This window comes from Peromyscus leucopus, chromosome 7 (assembly GCF_004664715.2).
Source record: "Peromyscus leucopus breed LL Stock chromosome 7, UCI_PerLeu_2.1, whole genome shotgun sequence".
Lineage (NCBI taxonomy): Eukaryota > Metazoa > Chordata > Mammalia > Rodentia > Cricetidae > Peromyscus > Peromyscus leucopus.
The window spans coordinates 4,664,389-4,684,444 of NC_051069.1; the positions used below are offsets into that span (position 1 = coordinate 4,664,389).

At 44.1% G+C, this 20,056-nt stretch overlaps 1 protein-coding gene and 1 long non-coding RNA gene across 2 annotated transcripts in view; both read right to left on the reverse strand.

The window, feature by feature from the left end:
* Positions 1–8,314: 8,314 nt before the first annotated feature.
* On the reverse strand, positions 8,315–11,175 carry LOC119088300. The gene is made up of 2 exons (XR_005091921.1): positions 11,087–11,175; positions 8,315–10,379 (listed from the first exon to the last, which is right to left on the reverse strand). It is a non-coding gene; the product is annotated as an uncharacterized LOC119088300 (long non-coding RNA).
* A 400-nt stretch (positions 11,176–11,575) lies between these two features.
* Vps13c (vacuolar protein sorting 13 homolog C) overlaps positions 11,576–20,056 on the reverse strand; it is a 95,021-nt gene continuing 86,540 nt past the window's right edge. The window contains exons 62-67 of the mRNA XM_028866011.2: positions 17,430–17,511; positions 15,642–15,755; positions 14,809–14,884; positions 14,304–14,467; positions 13,974–14,019; positions 11,576–11,810 (exon numbers count right to left, since the gene is read on the reverse strand). Of these exons, the coding sequence (XP_028721844.2) occupies positions 11,683–11,810; positions 13,974–14,019; positions 14,304–14,467; positions 14,809–14,884; positions 15,642–15,755; positions 17,430–17,511 (610 nt within the window). The 3' untranslated portion in view covers positions 11,576–11,682. The remainder of the gene's footprint in view (positions 11,811–13,973; positions 14,020–14,303; positions 14,468–14,808; positions 14,885–15,641; positions 15,756–17,429; positions 17,512–20,056) is intronic.

Sequence of the window (20,056 nt, forward strand, 5' to 3'; positions counted from 1 at the left end):
CCAGAACACAAATGGGCAGGCTGACTCGGTAACCTTCTGTTTGCAAATGTCTCCAATAAGAGAAATAAAGGACATTCACTTCAAACCTACTTAATATCTATTAAATTCTTGTGGGAAATGTTGTTTGGAGAATTTCAGTAAAGGGGATGATATCATTGTTATTTAGGCAAAACGAAGACACTATAAAAGTTACCATATTTAGGATGCCAATTGTATACATCTTCTTAAGAGAGATGAAAATACACCTAGAATAGTGTGTGTGTGTGTGTGTGTGTGTGTGTGTGTGTGTGTGTGTCCCCGCAGTGGTTAAGCCCAAGAACCCAGCAGAGATGAGGTATCACTTCTGCTAATGCTTTACCGTTGAATGGAAAGTTCATCCTTAGAAAAGGATAGGAAGACACAAAAGGACACACAAGACCTAAGTTACATTCACATTCTGGGCACACCAAATTATAAACAGAGCTATTCAGACCTAGTCTATTTTAACTCTTGTGTGTGTGATGTGTGGCAGGTAGGTGTGCAGGCCACAATATGAGTGCAGAGGTCAAAACTACTTTGCAGGGTTGTTTCCCTCCAGAGTTCTGGGATCCAACTCCGGCCACCAAGTTTGCACAGTAAGTGGTTCAACCTGTTGAACATCCCACAGGCCTTAGACCTAATAGCTATTTCCACTGAAGCACGTAGTCTCCCAAAAGCTTAGCAGAGAGAATGCTTCTAGAAATGTCTAAGAGTCTAGCAAAATGGATATAGATATTAGGAAAGAAAAACTCCTACTCACTAATGCTTAATTTTATCAAAAGGCAGAAGAAGTTGCTGCCAGCACTCTGGTTCTGGCAGATAAATTGACATTTCACTCTATGTCAGAATAAATGTTACACAAAATTAGTCAGGTTTGTTTACAGCTTAGCATGCGCTAACTCCGACAGCAAGGGCACTCTTCCTCCAGACAGTCTGCCTCTGTGACCGTGAGGCAGCCGGAAAGCACTGATGACTGAGTCCCGGGCTCTCAGGGTCTGATTCCTATCTTCTTACCTTCACTGAAATCTTCAGCAGATTTTCACTGACTCCGGGAGGACACACAAAATCTTCAAACAGACACTGCCAGTCCACAGACATATGGCCGAGGATTTCCACTTCCTTTATAAACAGTACCCGCCTATTTTGGAAAAGAAAACAAATACGGCCATATTTCAGCTCCATCCTTTATTCTGCATGTGTTTAGTAAAGAACAAAACTGACCCACACAAGAGTGTTGAGGACCAGAGGCCGAGGGCTCAGCCAGAAGTGGCATGGAAATCCTTATCAACCTCCTCGCCCTAGGACTCAGGAAGAGCAGGCAGAAAGAAAGGGAGGGCTGGAGGATGAGAGGAAGCTGTGACATGCTGCTGTCTTCTGGACATGACGTGGCTACTGCCTCAGGAACTCAAAGCCACCATTACAAGACATGCACAAGCTCAGCCAGCCCAAATCCCAGCACACACGGGAGCCGGTCTCCAGGCCCCAGGACTGAGGAGCTCCTGGCAGTGGGTAGTCCTCGGGGAAGGAGAATCATTCTGTTTTGAGTATGGCCACTGGAAGGTTTCCTACACTCCAGTGGACGGCCCTTACTCATGCACATACTAGCAGCAAAAATTAGATTTAGTGGATTATTCAAAAAGAAAAAAAAAGAGGGTGGAGGGACGTGAAGTTGAGAAGGGAGCATGTTGGGGGAGGATACAAGGGCAGTTGGAAGGGAGAAATGGAGGACAGATAAGATCATATTTCATTGTATATATGCATGAAATTCTTAAGAATAAAGAAAACAATTTAAAAATTTAAAAAAAAATCACTTACAGAAAAAGCATGCTTTTCATTAAAAAAAAAAAGTCTATGTAAATGTCAAGTGGAATGCAATATAATTCTCTACCTAACAAAACGGACTTTCAAACTTCCCCTTCTGTCAATCTGGAAGAATTCAGTAACGTTGTTTGGGGTTTTGAACCAGCAAAACAACTGAGCAGGGAATCCCATTTGAAACACAAGAGGCGCAGGATGCACCCTCATCTGGGAGGCGGGAGAGCAGAAGGCCCTGAAGATGATTTAGATTTACTTGAACATTCCTAATTGCTCCCTCCTGTCAGTCACTTACGCCTTCCAGCCAAGACAGACCGTGCAGGAAATGTCACAAGCCCAAATGTCAGCAAAGACGCACTTCGGACCTACTAATAAATACCAGACTTGAACATTTTAACGCTAATGTATATCACAGGAGGAATGGTTCGCTTTACTCAATAGTAATAAAAAAATAACATAATCCTTAAAGGACACCCACACTGATTTCCCAGTCAGTGAGTCAGATTAATTACTGATACAACTATAGTTGATTTTAAGTTCCATTGAAGACAGTAAAACTAGAAATGCAGATCTGTGAATTCAGACAACATCCAGGGAAACATGCCAGAGAAAAGAACAAACTTTGCAACTCTGCTTGAGAGGCACCCAGTGCCTAGAAGGGAAAACAAGCCCAGGAGACAAGGCCACACAGCTGCAGAGCACTGGAGAGGGGGCGGGCCGCACTGGAGGGGGCAGGCCGCACTGGAGGGGGCGGGTCGTACTGGAGAGGGGCAGGGCCACACTGAAGAGGGTGTAGGCCGCACTGGAGAGGGGGCGGGCCACACTGGAGGGGGGCGGGCCGCACTGGAGGGGCAGGGCCACACTGGAGAGGGGCAGGGCCACACTGGAGAGGGGTGGGCCGCACTGGAGAGGGGGCAGGCCGCACTGGAGAGGGGACAGGCTGCACTGGAGAGGGGGAAGGTCACACTGGAGAGGGGCGGGCCACACTGGAGAGGGGCAGGCCACACTGGAGAGGGGAGGGCACACTGGAGAGGGGTGGGCCGCACTGGAGAGGGGGACAGGCTGCACTGGAGAGGGGAAGGGCACACTGGAGAGGGGGGCAGGCTGCACTGGAGAGGGGCGGGCTGCACTGGAGAGGGTGTAGGCTGCACTGGAGAGGGGGAGGGCCACACTGGAGAGGGTGTAGGCTGCACTGGAGAGGGGGCGGGCCACACTGGAGGGGGCGGGCCGCACTGGAGAGGGGTGGGCCGCACTGGAGAGGGGGTGGGCCGCACTGGAGAGGGGGACAGGCCACACTGGAGAGGGGGCGGGCTGCACTGGAGAGGGGCGGGCCGCACTGGAGAGGGGCGGGCTGCACTGGAGAAGGTGTGGGCCGCACTGGAGAGGGGGACAGGCTGCACTGGAGAGGGGCGGGCCGCACTGGCAGCATGGGGTTGAGTTCTTGTTGACCACTGAAAAGGAGATCTCTTTAGAGAGAGGCAGTTACTGTTCAGACAATACAGACACAGCAACAGATTAAGTGTACAAAGAAGGGACTGAGTGTGCTGCGCTGAGAATTGAACTCAGGACCTCACAAAGGCTCGGCAAGCACTCTCTCACTCAGCTATGGCCCCATGCACCTTATCATTCTTTATTTGGAGGCAGGATCTCACAACATTGCCCTGAACTCAGTACCCTAATCAGGGCTTGACCTTGCAGTCTTCCTGACTCTCTCTCCCAAGCAGCAGGAATAACAGGCCTGTACCACCAACCCCAGCCAAAGGAGCTAAATGAGGAGTGTGGAGGTCTGTGGCTGGAATACCAAATGCATACTTTGGTGAGAATATCACCTTAAGGCCTAATTTTAGAATGATATTTATTCACTGTCATCCTGAAATTCGGGCTTTCTCTTACGGGTAACTGGACATGATATGAAGGTTCTTTGTTTTAGACATACTTCCAGTGACAGCGAGAGAGAGTGGGGGGTGGGGCTCAGGGCCTGGAGCAGACAATTAAGACGGGCAGTTGCTGCAAAGCCCGAGGAGGAAACGGTGAAGTAGACAATTAAGACGGGCAGTTGCTGCAAAGCCCGATGAGGAAGCGGTGACAGCCTCACTTATGACAGTGGCTGTAAAGTGCGAGAGGAATGGCTAGACTCTGGGTGCTCAGGAAGGCAGAGCTGAACGAACCCGGTAGTCAGGGGAACTACAGCAGGCCCTGACACTGCTTCTCAGAGGGGGTGCCAGGAGACTTTTGGACTCTTTGGGGCCGATACCTACAGTACCCCTGGCCCTTGCAGAGAAGAGCCAGCAGAGCCTTCCCTCATTTGACACATTCAACACCCACACAGCATTCTGACCAGTCTCTGATGAGCGCCCCCACACCCCTGACCCCGAGCCCAGTTCAGTATCAGGTATCAGGGCCTTGTGCCAGATGCAGCTTCCTGTTCTATGTGATTCTAGGCTCCCTCTCTTCTTCTGACCACTCCATCAACAGCTGTTCTCCCATACCTGCAGCCTCCATTCTCCTTCCTGCTCCAAGTATCACCGTTCAAATCTCATCATCTCCTGTGTGACACACCCTGGCATGGAGTCCACTCCATGATCCACTCCAGATCTTTTTAAAGGTCTGTTTTCATTTGTAAGTGTGTATGTATTCGTGGGTATGTGCACTTAAGTGCAGCTGTCCACAGAGGTCAGAGGCATCAGCCCAATGTGGATGCTGAGACCCGAACCTGGGCACTACAAGAGCAGTAAGTGCCCTTAAGCACCAAGCCATCTCTACAGCTCCCGTGGTCACACCTCAACTAATGGGTCAATAAGATGATTGAACAAGCCTTCCTTATATGACTGGTTGGTTAACCCCTTTAGAAAGACATGTTCAGAGTCTGGATTCTGTAGTTCACCTTCTCGTATTTTTCTTCTCATCCAGGTCTATTCAGGTCCAACAGTGAGGAGCTGGGTTGCTGCTCAGTTCAAGAACACTCACTTAACACCCTGGGTTTGATTTCCAAAACTCAGATAGATGGAATGGATACATTAGAGGGAGGGAGGGAGAGAGGAAGGGAGCAGGAGAGAGAGGGAGGGAAGAAGGGATGGGTAAAGAAGAGAGAGAAGGAAGAAACAAGGGCAGAGTGTGTCTACTCCAAACACTCTGCTTTAATCCTACAAATATAGCACTTGGAAAATCATTAATCTACAGTAGTTATCTGGAGATGTTTATTTCTAGAGTAAATCCTGAGACATTACATTTGATATTTAAGCACAAACCCCTTTTCTCTGGAAAAAGTGCTTACCAAAATACTGAGAAGGAACTCAGATGGGCATATAGAAACCACACCATCCTTAAAAGGGATTTGTCAATGCCCCCCAATAAAACCTCACAAGGGAAAGTGATATCACCCTCTTCAATTTGTAGTGTGACTCCTTACCATGACATCACCACTGCAGGATGAAGGCTATGCTCACTGGATCAGCAGCAGCTGCCACATCTGGATAAACCCTAAGCCAAGCTGGGCCCAGCTTCTGCCTCTCCAGAATGAGGGTCTCTGAACACGTGCTCTCGGAACTATCTAGAACTGTGTTTCTGTGACTGAATAAAAATGGTCACCTTGCCCCTGAAGTATAGTTTTCCAACTCCTCTGTCACTACAGTCCCTGAAAGTCCTCCCATGAACACAGCTAGGCTGCATCTGGATGCCAATACCTGTTTGTAATCATAAGGACTGCTCTCTTGTTCCCAGGAACAGCACAGTGGAACTGGTAGGTCTCGTCTTCCAGCTTCTTGACATGGTTCTGAAAAAGACACAAGAGTTAAGACTTGGGAACTATATATATTTAAATACTATCTGTATAATAGTTGATGATAATTAATGTTTGGAAAAGGTACATTAGAAACAAAACTAGAATACTACATATTGGCATCTGAAGCAAGAAAACAACTTATTTACAGTATCAATTACTTTTCACTATTGCCTTAAAGAGAAATGTATTGAATGCTTACCAGGTGAACGTCTGATGAAAAACATCTTGTTCTTAGTAACTTAAGAGATTTGAAACTATCAACCAGAAGCAAGCATACATCTTAATTAAGAATATATAAACACGTGGTAAGTATAAAACTGCTGTATTAATGTCTCAGCAGTCCTTAAAGGATCCCTCCCTGGCAAGGGCTTGGGTGGGTCTAATAACTGCTCACCAAAGAACATAATATTTAGAAATCATGGTCTTGAGATTCTTTTCCGAGGATGGTTTATATTTTTCTTCCTATTCCTCGAGAGAAGTTTGTTACCCTTCTGAAAAGCTAAGGCCCAGGGGCTGGAGAGCTGACTCATTGGATAAGAGCACTTACTGCTCTTTCAGAGGACCTGGGCTCTATTTCTGACCCCACCCTGCAGTTTATAATCGCATGTAAGTCCAGTTCCAAGGGCTCTAATGCCTCTTCTGGCTTCCAAAGGCTTAAACACACACACAGTACACATACATACACTCAGGCACACACATAAAAAATAGTAATTTTTAAAATGCTAAGACCCAACCACTTCTTTGGACAAGGTTATGTACTATGTAATGGTAAACCTCCAAGGTATTTGCTGGTTTGGGCCATATTTAGTTTTGTAGATTAAGTACAAGTTGAAAAGGAACATTTGCATACGAATTGTATTTCTGACTAAAATAGACAATTATGGACACGAATAATTTCAAAATAGTTTGAAATAAAATAGCATTTCAAAATAGTTCACACAGTTTATTTCTAATGCACAAAAAAACCCAAGTATAAATTGTAGCCAATAAAATATTTATTTTCTTTTTCAAGTATCTTAAAACGATTGACTTAAATTAGTCAATACACATTAAAAATAACAAACCGTTTTTATAACACATACTAATGAAAGACTATTACTGATATCACCTATAGCGAATGATTAAAGATCAAATGATACATGGGCGTAAAACACAGAAGACAGACAGACACACTGAATGAAGGAGCCTGTCACACTGCAGGACTGAGAACATACCACCAACAGCACTAGGATCACAAAGTCAACATACACACAGCAGAGAAAGCATGCTTGATGGTGTGATTGCAAAGCTGAAGTTCCTTCTTCACTTGTGGTGCTGGGGATGGAACCCACACACTTGACAATTACAAAAAAAAAAATCATGACCAAGGATTACAAAAGCCATGAATAAGGAAAAGAACTAAAGAGCTGAGGTGGCATCTTCAGAACGCATCTCAGAGGAGATGGGCACTTGATTCACAGTTTGCCCCTGGGAATTAGCTCCAATATTTTGCCATCAATACCTCAGTTTCTTCAGGGAAAATGGGAAAATGGAATAGCACACTATACTAATGTAGTGCCTTGAGCTGGAGTTCGGGGAGGTTGGAGGGAGCAGAGACACATGCTTCTTTCTCAATATTTCTATTGTTTATCAAGCTGTGCTTCAACCACCATTGAAGAGCCTTAATGGGAACTCTATTACCAAGATACACTGAAAAATATCATTTCAGTGCTCGTAAAGATCCAGTAGACTCTGAAGTTCAGAGTAAGACGCTCAGCCACTGAGGGCAGCAGGAGGCCAGACTGAATAAAGTGATGCTCTCTTCCCAACGCAGCACAAGGAATTTAGTAAGACTTTGCTAAAGAACGGGCCCTTTGCCCATTCCCTCTCTTCCCTTTCAAATCAATTCTAAGGAAATGGCACAGGGCATGAAATGGCAAAATACAAATGCACAGCGGTATTTATCAGGGAGTTAATAGTACCAAGTACAGCACAGGAGCCGATCCAGGGGACCGAGAACAGTCGGATATACAACGGTCTAACAAAGGTTATCTCAGCGGGGAGACAGGCGAGGGGTAAAACGTTAATGAAACATTTCCACACATGGAAAAACACACTTGGATAGAAGAAAGCAAGGAATTCCACTTTAAATCTTGTATGACCGTTAAGAGTCATAAGCAAAATAAATAATAAATAAAACCTGTCTCTATATACATCATATACACATACATGTACAGCATAAGCAGCATTTCCTAAGGGAATACTGGAGTGGACTATGCACATGGCATGTGAGTAAGGCTTTTCACAGCAAAGTGGTAGAGAACACAGAGGAATGCTTGAGAGGTTAAAAAGGCTCCCCAAATAAAGATCCCCAAATAAATTATTTCGAATAAACTAATACGACAGTAGGATCTAGGAGGATATAATCTACTACTCCAAGACTCTGCGATAGTTACAGGTCTACTTATTCCCTTATGGAGTCAGTCCAGCAGAGTCTAAATAACCGGTAATTGCTTCTGACCCAACTGGCTGACTGCAGCGAGATGGGCGAGCAGGAGATGCAGTGGCTAAACTTCTCAGTCACCCAGGAGCCAACTGTCAAAGCCTACAGCGACTTATTCTCCGTGCCTTCCAATAATTGTTACAATAGAGTCAAGTGTAAAGGGTTGTCTGATGTGGGAACTAAAGCGCCATTCGAGATGACTATATGCTTAGCCGAAATAACCTTTTGTGCTTAGTAATATACACTTATAAAAAGAGAAACCACAGGAATCACTCAGGAGCTAAAAAAAATAAAATACAAATACACAATAAATAAAGACCTTAGGTTTCAGAGGTTCACAAAAGTCGGAGTAAAATCGAAGTATAGTCAGGAAAACTAAAAATTGTGGCTCTGACACAAGAACCTACAGCATCTGAAGCGACAGATTGTGCTTGATCCTCATAGAAGCTGCGTACACAGAGACACTGTGCCTATCCCCTGTTACCCAGGCACAAGAAGATATTTTTATTTATTTTATTTATTTATATTTATTTATTTTTTGCTACTGTTAATATTTACATGTTTTTTCTATCCTTGGTCCCATAAGCACAGAAGTCTTATTTTGAGGGGAACACAGTGGTTCCAGGTTCAAACCCAGGCCTCGTGTGTGCTTTTTTACCTGAGCTGTGCCCCAGCCCAATGATGTAAGTCATTTCCTTTGTCCAGCACTGTCTGGTTGTTGGACATCAATTATTTTCTCTTTAAATTGTTTTTTTTAATGTAAAGCATTCAGATAATTGGCTTTTACAACTATATGTTTAAAAACATATAAATTCATGCCTTTAATTCCAGCACTTGGGAGGCAGAAACAAGAGGATCTCTGTGAGTTCAAGGCCAGCCTGGTCAATACAGAGAGTTTCTAGGCCAGGCGGGCCACACAGTGAGACCCTGCCTAAAAAAATGAATCCTACTGAATGCTTGCATCTTAACAGTTTCACTATCTTCAAACATATATCAGGGATGGGGTTTCTACTTTCAATTGTAATTGTTTGATAAGACACTGTTAAATTACAAAATTAAACATTTCCATTATTTATTTTAAAAAGAAATTAAAATATAACTTGAGAGTTAACTGGGGGTAGAAATGATAATTTAATTTTTTTCACATCAAGAAGTTTATGAAGTGTCAATGTCATATGCATGTCTATGTCTGTGCATGTGTATATGAAGGTATGCACACGCGTATGTATGGAGGCCTAAGGTCACTATCAGGCATCTTCTGCCATTACTCTCTATCTTTTGTTTTGCTTTGTTTGTGAGCAGGCTCTCCCACTAAATCTGGTGCTCACTAAGGGAGCCCCAGCTTCTGCCTGTTTCCCAGCCCCGACTCTAGTACTGGAGTGATAGATGGATACCACCACCACCACATCTGCCTTTTTTATGTGGGTCCTGGAGATCTGAACTCAGGTCTCTGGGCTTGTTTGTAAAGACTTTACCAACCGAGCCATCGTCCGAGCCTCTAAAGAGTTTGTTTTGAAAAGGTAAAGGTCTCTATACATTCAGCTGCCACGGAGGTAATTTGCCTAATTACATGGTCTGCTACTGAGTCTAGTGGCAATAATTAAATTCAGTAACTATGAAGTAAGCATAACCAGCCACGGGGCTCTGTTTTCCAGAAGCATTCTGCTCAAGGTTAAGGGTGCGGACTCCACAAAAACATTTCATGTACTGAGCTGCAAGTGAGCTCAGAAAGAAAAAGGTACTGAAGGAACACTGTCCTACAATTCCTATGCCTGTCAGGTCTCATCTCAGGTCTAAGGACAAGCTCAGAGAAACTGACACATTGCTTGTTAGTAGTCCCATAATGAGTAAGTTTGGTGACATATGGAGCAGAACTGTACGTAACTCCATCATCGAGATTCACAAATATACAGAGACACTCACTGCACAGAACCATCCTCCCAACTCCATCTGTACATGAACAACCTAATACACAAAAATGATAAATTTCCAAAACTGTAGCAAAATATATGCGCTGGGTCCAATATCCTTTGACCCCAACCCCAAACTGGCCAAGTTATTTCCTGCACCTCTTAGACATGTGCAGAATTACAAGAAGTCACAATTTTCAACTGTCGTCAAGCCACTATTATGAAAAGTTCAGACATCAGTGAGAGTTATAGACAAAATTTCATTAAAATTAACCCTCAGTCTGATTCACACACAGTTAATAGTAGTAGTTTGAGTTTTAAGGATGGAATCAGGCAGTACAGGAAACATTTACTCCTGTGTTTCCAGTTCTTGCTGTGTAGGCAGAAAAAGAAAGAAAATAAAGTTAGAAGTGTGCAAAAAGATAAAATGTAATCATATACAACAAAAAACAAAGGCTAAGAATAATTGTCTTTATCATAAAGTACAAAAATATTAGTACGTTTCTGTTGAGGGAAAGCCAGTCTTGGGAGAATAGCCATTTAAGCATGTACATATTATTTAAGTATAATGAAACTATGACCAAAACAAAATGCCAAAATACATGAATTTTTAAGTGTTTAACGAGATTATAATGTAGATATAAGTGTATAATCTCTTTTTCTCTCCTCCAGTCCTGTTTACCAGAATAAACTTAGATTTTTCACAGTAAGAGGCGTACATTCATTTGACTGAGAGCAACGGAAGCAGAGGAATTCCAACAATTAGCCACAAAGCAAGAAGCCAAAACTGAGCACAGTAACTAAGAGCTGCCACAGAGACAGTGAAGCAGCCAACAGCTCCTTTCAAGACAGTCTTCTGGGCACGAAAAAAGCCTTGAGCCTTTTTCCTGTCCCGTGCAGAAAACAGTTACCAGTTACTTCTCCTTACCTGCCAGGTCATCATACAGAACATACAATACATGCTACTCTGCAAACCATGGAGATTCCTTCAAAGACTCATGATTGGGGACTTGAAAAACCACCCGTGAGATCTTAAGTCCTAGACCCTTCCCTTCTCACAACACGAAGAGCAGAATTTACCTCAAATAAGTCAGAGCCCTCAGATTCCTGCCTGTCATAGGGACGAATGATGCCATCTTCGTGGATCAGGCGAGGTGGACGCAGGCTGCAGACCTCCAGTCGACCTACCTAATACCAAAAGTCGATTCCAGGTGTTCGCTTTAACCCTGCAATTACGAGAGTACCAAGTAGCTCAGCACTACCAGAGAATGATGTGAGACTCTTTCAAAATCAGACAAATTTATGTTGGTCGAACTCACAAATAAATGAGTAAAAACTGTAATTTATAAATTACAAATTACTCAAAGTGAAGAAAAAATTATTAAAGCCTTACCTGATGGACTCTAAGCATCCCTGAAAGGTCCTGGACACTTTGTACCCTTGCTATCAGTGCCTGGCGTAAGGGGAGCACATTTAAAGCTCTGAATAAATGAAAACTGGTCCTTTCTATGCTTTGTAGTCCTTTCCATTGCCCTTTGCCTTATAAAGCCTCCATGGCTTCCAATTAGATTCAAGAGCCTTAAGAACAGACTAAACACCCAGCCCAGTCATATATACCCAGAAGCAATAGGCACACACAGCACACACACACACACACCCCCACCGTGTGGAGACTGTTACCTCTGAATGCCTTGGAAGGTGCTGCTAGCCATATCTATGATTCCGCCAGTTGGACGAGCTACGGCACCCACGAGTCCTTTTCCAATTCCTTTAAAGAAGCCAGCAGCGCCCTCCTTCTTGGCACCTTTAGGAAACCATGAATGAATAAAATGAATACGCAATGATAGTTTAAGGTCAGCAAGTTCGAACTCAACCAAACCCCAAGCCAACTCAGAAGCCAGGAGTATTTAGGTATCTGAGGGGGAGTCACATTTCATCTTCACGTGATAACATGGCTGCTCTCCAAGCCTCCTAAGCAGATTCCTGGGCTAACGCCAGCCCTGCTGCAGCAGTTGCTTATGCTAAGGGTGAGCAGCAAGTCCCAGAAGACAGACCCTGAGGTCCGCGCAGAACAGAGGCACTGATCCCGCTCAGTCAACACCCATGCTTGAGAGGTCTGAGAACTTAGCAGAAAGCACATATTCCATCGCAACCATTAGGACATCCAAGCAGTGTATTTAAAACAACTCACAATTATTGGAAACTCTGTTCACACACTGTAAAACGTCCCATTATACAAATTAAGTGTTTTCTGTGTGTGAAGAACTGTACAACATCATTACAATCAATTTTCGAAAGTCTTTGTTGTCTCAGAAAGACACCCTGTGCCTACAGTTCATCACTTCCCGCTTTCCCCACCTCCTCTTCAGAACCTATCCAACTTACCTCCTCTCCTTCCTGTTCCCCTTCAGACTCAGGCAATCACCTAGATTACTTCCTGTAGAGCTGCTCTTCTGCACACTGCATCCAAGTAGCATTCACTGTACTGTCTATAAGGACTGGAGCTATTTTTTGCTTAGCATCATGTTTTCTAAATTCGTCTATATTGTGGCATGTATTAATTACTTCTTGGTTTCTGCTTATGGCTGAATAATATTGCACTGAGCAGATATGTCACATTTTATTTAGTCATGCATTGGTGATAGACAGTCTTCCCATGTTTTTGCTACAATGAATAATGAAGCTGTGAACGTTCACGTGTAATATTTTATCTGAATGTCTGTTTTCAACACTTTAGGGTTCCTTGCTGATTTGTGGTCCCTCCATGTTTGACCAGGGATGGGCAGGCAGAATGTTCTCCTCTAAGTGGCTGCACTACTGTGAGCTCCTAACTGCAGCCCATCAAGACTCCCGCTTCCCCACACTCTCAATAACCTGACTTTAGGGATCCTAACAGATGTTACATGGGCTCTTGCTTTGATTTACAATCCACACTTCACTGATGACTAATGAAATACACCGTTTGCACATCTTCCTTGAGGAAAAGTCTATTCAGATCCTTTGCCCATTTTAAGTTGGGTTATCTTCTTATTGTTAGCTTGCACAAGTTCTTTCTACAGTCAAAATATCAATCTCTGATCAAATATAGTTTACAAAACTTTTATCCCATTTTGTGGATTTTTTCCTTTTATGATAATATTCTCTCAAGGCATATATATATTTTTAAATTTTGGCAAGCTGTCTTTTTTATTTCCTCATGGTATTCTTCAACACATAAAAATGTAAATCTTGGTGAGTCCAACTTTTCTACCTTTTCTTTTGTGACCCACACCCTGGTGTCCTGTCTACAAGGGCTCTGCCCAACCACAGCACTAGCTGTTGCATCTGCTTCTAAGTACTGAGTTTTGCTCTCACATTCCGGCACTTCAACCATTCTGGGTTTATTTTTACAGTGTGTAGCAGGGATGGGTTACTGTTCTCCACATGCAGATGTAACTACCATCTGCTGAAGCCATTGCTAGATCATCTCAGCACTCATCTCAGGGACCTGCAAAAGCTCACTGACCTACACGCCTGCCTTCATGCCAGCATCATGCCATGTAAGCTTACTGTAGCTTCATGCTGCAATGTTTAAAACTGGGACATTCAGCACTGCTGGGACATGTGAGTCCTCCAACACTGCTTTTTTAATTTTTAAGGAGACTTTAGTTATTTTAGATCTTTTGAATTACATTTAAGCTTTAGATTTAGCTCACCAATTTCTGAAAAGAAAGAGGATTTTGATAGAATACTCTGAAAAGCAGGTGTTTTTATCACAGGATGAACACATACAACTAATCCACATCAATTGCTACTGAGGGCCTCAGAGAATCTAGCTATCTGTTGGCCTTGATGAGAACATGATTCAAATACATTAATAATCAGGACTATAATATAAAATTTAGTTGGCAACCCTCTCAAACACCAAGAAGCAATAGCATGCACACACCCTTCACCTCTGTGCAGCAGGAAAGTGTTCTCTACCTACCTTCCACAGGCTTTGTTATTATTCCAGTCACCCCACCGAAAACTCCCTGCAAGAGAAATCCGTCATCAGTCTCTCAAAAATGGAAGGTGCTTAACACCAAACCAACCACTAGAGGTCTCCATAGACATACTACATTTGCTTTTCTGGGTTTTTTTAAGATTTGAGGACTTCCTGACAGTGAACAACACACACATATAAATGACCACTTTGATTTTGCAAATATTAAATCATAGGAAATTCACAGCAGAAAGACCCATAAAGCAGGTGGCATCTGTTGAACAACTTCAGCGTGTCTAGGGTGGATTCCGGAAGACTCAACAGGAGACTCACACGCAGTAAGCCCTTCCCTCCTCTGGCCAGACTGTCTCCAAAATCTTTAGGCTGTCGACCCATCTCCTCTCTTCTCTTCTGCTGATACTCTTTGTCCATTGTAATTGCTGCCAGGCCTTTGCCAACAGAACCTGTGATTCGAGATACGACTCCCGCAGCACCACCTACAGAGTGCACATGGAGAAGTGAAGTCAGTCACGGCCAGGCAGCAGCATCCACCGGCTTTGAACGGGCACCTGCAGATCCTTCTCATACGCAAATGGAAAATTACTATGACTTTTTGCTATCAAGTGTACTTTTTAAAGTACATTCACCCAACCTATGAACATTAAGAGTCCAGGAGGCCACTGCTATGTCACGCCTCAGTTGAAATAAAGGAAATGTGCTTTAAGAGGGATTAATAGAAAGGTGGACTCTCTCTTATTACATATAACCACTTGCTTTCCATAAACAATGTACTGTAGAGTAATAATTACATACACATAGACACATAGGTCATACTCACCTACTGTGTGTCCGAAGAGACTTCTCACCCCAATCACTAATCCTTCAGCAAATTCTTCAGGGCCTTGAACAGCACCCTGATCCAAAAAAAAAGGTTGAGTATTAAACTCCAGTAAGTGTGAGACTTTTAACCTAGCATTACAGAGATTCCATAAGACAAAGAATGTATAAAAATCAGTAAGGACTGAGACCAAAACATTTTTACTCTACCTCTTAAATATTGATAGATTTACCCTGACAGTGGTTAAAAATAGTTTCAACCTACAAAATCTCAGCAGATTCGACAAGATGAATATTGCACGGATGGGAATCACTGGCTTTGACCACAACATGAAGTTGGTTTCCCAGGGCAAATGTCCACCAGAGTGAAAAACCAGCTCTGCTCACAGGACAGGCCCACAGTATGGGGCTCTATCGCTCCCTTATTCTCTCCACATGGTCCTTCTAAAACTTTATGACTCTGGCCTTCTGGACTCTGGAAACAAAGGTGGATATGTGGGATGAGAGCCCCAACATGGACAGCTGGTTCCTAAGACCCAGCTCTGTCCTTTCCACGGCAGCAGAAGCCGTCTGTAATCTACCAAGCTCTCAGACACTTACACTGAATACCCAACCTCAGGCGCCCTTCATGGCCTGGATAAACATTAGATGTGTTCATCTGAATATAAACAATCTTTCAGTGTCACCAAAAGTACTTTGAACAAAACCCGAAAACTTTTTTTCAAATTATCTGAACATTATTCCACTGACATACACGGCTAAAATGCCAACACTTGTCACCGGACAGCAGGACACCTGTTTTTGTACACAGGTAGATAAGCAGCAAGCCAGTACCTGGAAGGGCTCATAGAACAGTGCTTCAACTCCTTCGGTCAGGCCCCTAATGAGTCCAAACGGGTTTCCAAGCACATCCAAGCCCAACACAAGCACATACATCTGCTTCAGGAACTACAGGAGAAAAGACAGTCAGCTAAGTCCTTCCCAGGTGCTGAAGAAACGTTAGGAAGCAACGGGAGGAGGGGATGACAGGGAGAACAGAGCTAAAGGAGAGGGTGCACACTAACCACCAGCGCTCCCCAGCCTGATATCCTGTTGTGTGTGCCTTCAACCAAACTGCTAGGGTTTGAGACAGCTGCCATTTAGCAGTCGTGACCTGAGACAAGGGACTTGTTAATCCCGACTTTCCCAGCTGCAAAATGGAAGATTACACTGACCTTGCATGGAAGATCAGGCACAGTAAAGGAATATAAAATTCAATGACTGTTGGCTGTCTTTATTGTTTTATTATTGTTAAATTACATAGGCAATCACTAGTAATTAAGGCAAAATAAGGAAAATGTATACTTGTCTGAACCTACTGTCCATGTGCATCATAAGAGTGATCTCCCAGCAGAGGACGGAAAGATGAACGCAGCCCTGCAGTTCCATGTGGTAACTGTACCGGAGTGGCCTGTAATGTTGCCCCCCTCCTTGCCTATAAATCCAACGCCCGCAGTACCTGATACCCAGGGAGAAGCTGGCTGAGAAGTCCTCTCACAATCCCCTAGCCTGCATTGTACATGTCCTGAAGTGGTAAAGGTATCATTGAAAAAGGAAAGGGGCCCTGGGAGAAAACATTTTGAAGTGTGTAATGGAAGGCAAGCTAGCGAAACAGAACTAGCTGTGTGCACAAGACCTGCACAACATCAAGCCAGCCAAAACCCAACAGGGATGGGCAGGGGCCCATGAAGTCCCGCCCATCACTGAGAAACTTTGGCAACTGATGGTTATAGGGAGAGGGAGGGGAGTCACTTTTCATCAGAGATTTGGCCACTGAGATGCTACCCATACTCCAGTAGATGGTCCCACACCCATGCACACTGGCAGCCCTAGGTGAACTTAATGGGGGGGAGGGAGGGAAATGGGTAAGGAGGAATTGGAAGGGAGGAAAGGGGGAGTGGATTTAATCAAAACATTATATGCATGTATGAAATGTTCAAGAGGAAAAATTAGAATTACTAAGAATATCTGATATCCCTTCTTATATGGACATCTAGGCTACACTGAAAGAAATCAGTTCATTGTAAGACCCACATAAAATGATGTTTGAGCCTTGATATCGTAATGAAATAAAAGCAAGTTAATCTAGAGTAAAATTCACTTTTAAAAAAGAACTGAATTAGCCGGGCGTTGGTGGCGCACGCCTTTAATCCCAGCACTCGGGAGGCAGAGCCAGGCGGATCTCTGTGAGTTCGAGGCCAGCCTGGGCTACCAAGTGAGCTCCAGGAAAGGCGCAAAGCTACACAGAGAAACCCTGTCTCGAAAAACCAAAAAAAAAAAAAAAGAACTGAATCAGACACTTAAGACAACCACTAAGCAATGCTGAGTATGATGGGACATGCCTGTAAACCCAGGTCTGGGGAGAGTGAGAAAGGGAGGCTGGGAAGTCAAGGACAGCCTCAGCTGTAGTGCTGAAGGCCAGGCTGGACTGCAGGAGAGCATGTCTCAAACAGCCAACAACAACAGGGAAAGCCACAGAGGAGCAAGACCAAAGTCAACCACCACATTTCCGCACACACTCCACTCTCGCCCACCCGCTTTATGCAGTGTGTTCCCAGGCTACCGCAGCAGGAAGTTAGTTACCTGTTCACTGTAGTGTCTAACGACACTCCACATGAGCTGATCTCTCTTGTAAAACTGATAGCGGATCTCATAGTAAGCAAGTCTGAGGGAGACAAGGGAGAGTTAAGGCTACTGCAACAACGATGTTCGGAGTAAAATGAAACTTTCAGTGGCAGCTAATTCCAGTAACATTTAATTTATAGTTGGTATCTTAATATTATGGTAACAAAATATTAAAATGATTGCTACAAAAACAGTAATTCTCATGTAAGATTTTTATAAATAAATAAAGAGGAAAACAATTTTAAAAAGTCAGCCACAGGGCTGGAGATGCAGCACAGTGTTAGAGTGTTTGTGTAGCATGTGTGAGGCCCTGGTTTTATCCTCAGCAGGGAGTGCGTTAGTGCACGCACGTGCGTGCACATATGTGTGTGTGCACACACACACATAAAACCTTTAAATAATAATGATAAAATGACATGCTACATTTTTAAGCTTTTTCTTATTGCTTCCCATTTTTGGTTCTTTCTTTCCTTTTCTATACAGCCCAAAACTTAAAGCATTCTGTATGTCACTTTTAAACTCAACATTATGAATTGTGTATTTATATTTTTAAAATATGTATTTAATAATTTTTTTTCAAAATTTCCATAAGCGTTTGACTGTGTGTGTAGCATCCATCACACAGTAGAGTCACAGAGAACAATCCTGTTTTCAGATACGCCCAAGGTTGTTATAATAAAGGGTGTTGGCAGGTACACAGTGAGGATACCTCTTTGCTTGCAATTCAGATCATTTTATAACTGAATCTCCCCACCACACACACATCCAAAAACTACTGAGTGGTCAACAACAAAAACCCTGAAGGCATCTGTGTGTGTACATCTACATGTGTGTGTATATGATATGCATGTATGTATAGACATATAAGTTTCCATTCATATAATCAGCATTCTTAAAGTACCCATTTCTTAATTCAGCCCTCTCTAGTATCTGTATGTATTTCTGATAATGATGGTGGCCATCTCTAAGACCTGCCGGCCACTCCATTTTCTCACTGTGAGGCCTCCACACAGTCTGGCTGCTCTGTGTCTAACCCTGGGACCAGAACCATCTCCCTGCCCCATCTGCCATCCCACTCCACAGCTTGGTTTTGAGAAAAGTGTCTAGGGTTGTTGTTATGTATAGCCAGAGAGATTAAGCTCAGTCTTGCTTTCTCACACACACACATACACACACACACACACACACACACACACACACACACACACACACTCTCACGTGCGTGCACACATGTTCTACCACTGAGCTAAATCTTCAGCCCGAGTACTTAACTCTTACATAATCAAACCTATCTTGCAAGTATGTGCACAAGCATGTGGGGGCCGGAAGTCGACCCTGCACGCTATCTCAAGGTGTTGTCTGCCATTTGGGGAGGAGGGACAGGCTCTCACACTGGTCTGGAAACGACCAAGTAGACTAGACTGGCTGCACACTGGGACCCAGGGACCCTCCTGCCTCCACTCCCCAGCACTGGGTCACAAGTGCACACCACCCCCCCCCCTGGATTTTGTGTGGGTTCTGGGGACTGAGCTCAGGCTTCAAACACTTCACCAGCTGAGCTTTCTTAACTATTCAAGTCTTTCACTTTGAATCTTATATTTTTCTCCTTGTTTTCTCTGAAACTCAGCACACAAGTGAGATAGAAATCATCTAAAAGGGCTTTTTCTCTCAGGTAACCCCTTATTCCAACACCACTGTGGACTATTCCATTCAGCAGACAGCTACGGAATGCATATGGAACTGGCATGCACACGGAACCTCCTCCTGAGAGCAACGGGGGGGGGGGGGGTTCGTTACACTCTGCTACATGTCCCACTGCAATCCCACCCACTGCAATTTCACCCACTGCAATCTCACCCACTGCAATCTCACCCACTGCAATCTCACCCGCTGCGGTCCCACCCGCTGTGATCTGCTTCGACCTCACCCACTGCGATCTCACTCACTGCGATCTCACCCACTGCCACATGTTTCCAAATGGAAATTCCCAGGAGTCCACAAGGATGACCCCATCTAAGACTCCCATCAACAATGGAGAGGGTGCCTAAGCTGGCTTTCCCTGTAATCAGATTGGAGATTATCCTAATTGTCATCATAGAACCTACATCCAATAACTGATGGAAGTAGATGCAGAGACCCACAGCTAAGCACTGGGCTAAGCTCCTGGAGTTCAGCTGAAGGGAGGAACAAGGGTTCATATGAGCAAGAAGGGTGTGGGGTGTGGGGGGTCAAGACCATGATGGGGAAAACCACAGAGACAGCTGACCCAAGCTAGTGGGAGCTCATGGACTCTGGACTGACAGCTAGGAAAGCTATATGGGACCAAACTAGGCCCTCTGAATGTGGGTAACAGTTGTGTGGCTTGATATGTTTGTGGAGTGCCTGGTAGTGGGACCAGGACTTATCCCAGATGCATGAACTGGCTTTCTGGAGCCAATTCCCCATGGTGGGACACCTTGCTCAGCCTTGATGCAAGGGGAAAGGACTGGATCCTACCTCAACTTGGTATGCCAGACTTTGTTGACTCCTCACTGAGGAGTGGATGGGGGTGGAATGGGAGGCAGGTAGATGGAAAGAAGGGGAAG